Here is a 3,431-nt window from a genome sequence, read left to right on the forward strand (position 1 = left end):
TCAGGGCGGCCAGGTCGTCCTTCGGGGTCCACTGCCGGAGCAACACCAGACCCACAGCTGCAGTCATCTCCCTGCACGGCCGGGGGGCTGTCCCCGCAGACACTGGGGCTCCCTGCCCAGGGCCCAGCCCGCAGCCCTGCGTGCTCCCGGGCAGACAGGCTCACCGCACAGTGGCATCCCATTTGGCCCAAACCCTTCAGACCCGGTGCAAATGGCTCTCACCTGCAGGTTCACAATGTATAGCTTTGGACGACGAGTAGGTGGCTTGCTCATGCACCAAAGATGTGGGTATTTTTTCAAAACCTGCCACAAAATAGAGGTTATCAGTACAGCCAAAGGCACACGTAACCGTGAACCGTAACAGTGAGAGGAAAAGGAATGTATTACCAGGAGGGGAAAGAGGGAGGAAGAGAGACTATCACAGATGGTGGGCGAATCCTGACACCAGAGTTTACAGTTGTCTGTTTGGGAGGAGACTGCTCAGCACCAAGGTGTATCACCAAGAGGGAATGCTGCTAACAATCTTCACCGAGTCTCTAAAGTTACCTTTAAGCTGGAACCCAGACAAAGAATCACATCTGCTTTGCTTGCAGCTTCTGTTGCTGCTTCCCAGTTCAGGGGCTGTCTCAATGTCCCCTTCTCCCCAAAGTGGACGATTGTATCTCTCAACTGTGCCCCACACTTGTGGCACATCCTGCCAGTGTGATGCCTGTGCAGGGCTGTGCGCTCTGTCACATCAAATACTCGCACGTACTCTCTGTTGGGTGTACAGGAAGTGCAGACCTGGTGCAGGACACAAGCAAAAAAACATTACATCATTAGCATCTAGCCCATGAAAGGCCAGGAGTCAGCCGCTTCTCTCAGAAGAAAACCACTTTTGGGGGACAATAAATTGGAAGCAGTACGAGGGATCATCAGGGATCAGATGCTAACTTGGAAAAGTTTGGAAAACCTCAACTAGCAAGTGGAATTACATGGAGCCTGTTGGCTATGTGATAGGAGGGATTTCAGAGAAGGTCTGAAGAAGAGTATTCAGAAGCAGAAGACTCTAGCAAGCACAGAGAAAAAGCTACAGAGCTGTACAGAACACTTTGTTTTGGTACTTGCTAACTAGTTCATGCCAAACCTGATGGCCTGAAGATACGAACTAAGCAGAGGCTAGCCCTTGTACGAATTCTTCTTGAGCTAGTGATAGGCAAATAGTTTACGTCATCTTCTTGTGAGGCCACTAGACAGTAACTTTATCCTGTTCTGGCCACTCACCTCTATGTACATGTTTCCATGAAGCTCGGATATTGCTGCTCGGGGTAACCCGCTCCGCAGGTGCAGCCCATCACAGTTTTGAGACACCACATGCTGCACCTTGAAGAGAATAAAACACTGAGCTAACATGCAGACACAGAAGACTCTGAAAGTATTACTCAAATGCAGGTGACGTGTATGTCTCAATACACACCAAACAGTCCCACATATCAGAGCAGAACCAACAGAAGAAAAGTGTGGAGGACAGACCTTTATGAAAGCTAACTGAAAAGACTCCTCCTGCTAAATAGAGCTCTCCTAGGTCTGGCTGACTTTGTGGCCAGGTCTCTAAACCAGCCTCACCAGGAGGCAAATACAAGGGACTAAAGAAAAGGCACCAGGGCAAAAACTGCCAGAGCTACAGTCTGGAGCTAGCCTAAGACTCAGCTGTATGGGAGCACAGATGCTTTTTCCTACATGGATGCGTAGCCAACTGAGTAAAAACATTAGTTAGGCAATCTCATTAAAAGCTTTTTTTCCCCTGTTGGGTTTTATTTATCATACTTAGAGGGACACAAGGTGCTGGGGGGGGGGGGGGGGGGGAAATCTTACCAGGTTGTGCTTGTGTAGGCAGGCAATGCTCATATGGGTGAGTGTGGGCTCTGCCTCACTCAGATCTGTAGCCCTGACGAGAAGCAAGAAGCAGCTGGAATTACCATTAATCTCTCTTTCAGTATCAGCTTTGTGTTACACAGCTCAGAATTTGCCTCCTTACCTGATACTCCTGCCCTTCTGCAGCAATGTCCATATGCCATTAGGGCCCCTGTAGTCTGGGATTGAAGCTGCCTGTGTTATCAGGAGAGAAAAAATGATGCCTGAGGGGAAGGTTCATACCTCATGTCCACCCACACAATCAGATACACCTCATTCACAGGTGCTTTTTCATTCACTCCAAGTTTTCTAGTTCAATAGTTCCCTAAGTGCAGGAAAGCCTTCTTTTCGTTTTCTTTTTCTCTCTCTCTAGCATCTCTTCTCCAACCTTACAGCTCTCATTTTCACCTCCAGTATTTATTTTCTCCAATTTTACCATTATGGAATCTCTCCAGAACTCTTTTCGACCCTTGGTACTTCCCACTTCCCTACATTGAACTCAATTCTTGAACCTTTCCTTATTTTCACTAGACACTGATTTCTGGTACCTTGCACTCAGTATTCTTTAGCAAAAATACTTGTCACATTAGCACCCGTAAACTCTGCCCAAAATCATGCTGTGGATCAGCACAGACTGTAGAAAAGGGAAAGAAAAATAAGGTTCCCATCTCAGTAACATATATCACATTAGAAGACGCAGAATCAGATTTCTGCTTTCCCAGAGGCCACTGAAACCAAACATTTCTTAAACCATCATTTATAAGTTCTGATATCCACCAGCTATTCCTACTTGTCCGTTAACACAGACAACACGTTTTTAGGTTTTACAGCAAATGTAGTTGAAGAGACTTGAGTAAAGTAAGACTAGCGATCTTCTCATTTAAGAACCACATTCTTCACACAGTCACAGAGGTGATGCAACCTCGGAATCTCTTGGGCAGCAGGCACAACCCCAAGATGTAAACTAGCCATTGTCTTGGACAGGGTTTGCAGTGCAGCAGTGTTATCATAGCATCCCAGACTAATACCACACATCACGTAGTCATTTGGAAACCACAAAAATAGTCCTAACAACATTGCAACACTCCTGAAGGAGCTCCCACAGCTCCAGCCACTCACCCCCAAAGAATCCTACCGTACTGATCCCAGCTCCTGTATAGATGACAAGGTGCTTCGCATTCCGGACAGCAGCAGCCAGCTCAGTAGCCTTTCTTTTTAAGACCTCTGGTTCGTCACATACCTAGAAAATACAACTGAGCAAGTTTGCATGTTTCTGAGATACAGTGCATCACTGAACTGGAAGAAACAGGCAGCTCCCTGGAAGTTTTAATATGGGCCTAGCCTAGCCAGAAAAAGCAACACAAACATTATCAGAAGTGGTTTCTAAATAAAAGAACACGGGTGTTGTCCATGGAAGATCAAGGGGAAAAAGCTTCCTGGATAGCAGCACATGCAGATCCATCCTCCCAAGAGACGTGCGTACACAGCACACATGCAGAAAACTGCATGCATTTGGAAAACACACGAATGTGGCAGCC

The 3,431-nt window shown here is 46.9% G+C and overlaps 1 protein-coding gene across 1 annotated transcript; it reads right to left on the reverse strand.

The window, feature by feature from the left end:
- Positions 1 to 7: 7 nt before the first annotated feature.
- On the reverse strand, positions 8 to 3,133 carry SIRT7 (sirtuin 7; the record flags this gene model as incomplete). Its single annotated transcript, XM_009696990.1, has 7 exons — positions 8 to 31; positions 223 to 303; positions 547 to 783; positions 1,264 to 1,362; positions 1,855 to 1,927; positions 2,018 to 2,088; positions 3,029 to 3,133. Coding segments are annotated over 7 exons (690 nt in total), but the record flags the coding sequence as incomplete, so codon positions are not given.
- Between the last annotated feature and the right edge of the window lie 298 nt (positions 3,134 to 3,431).

Source organism: Cariama cristata, unplaced genomic scaffold, assembly GCF_000690535.1.
Source record: "Cariama cristata isolate BGI_N322 unplaced genomic scaffold, ASM69053v1 scaffold20533, whole genome shotgun sequence".
NCBI classification, from domain to species: Eukaryota; Metazoa; Chordata; class Aves; order Cariamiformes; family Cariamidae; genus Cariama; species Cariama cristata.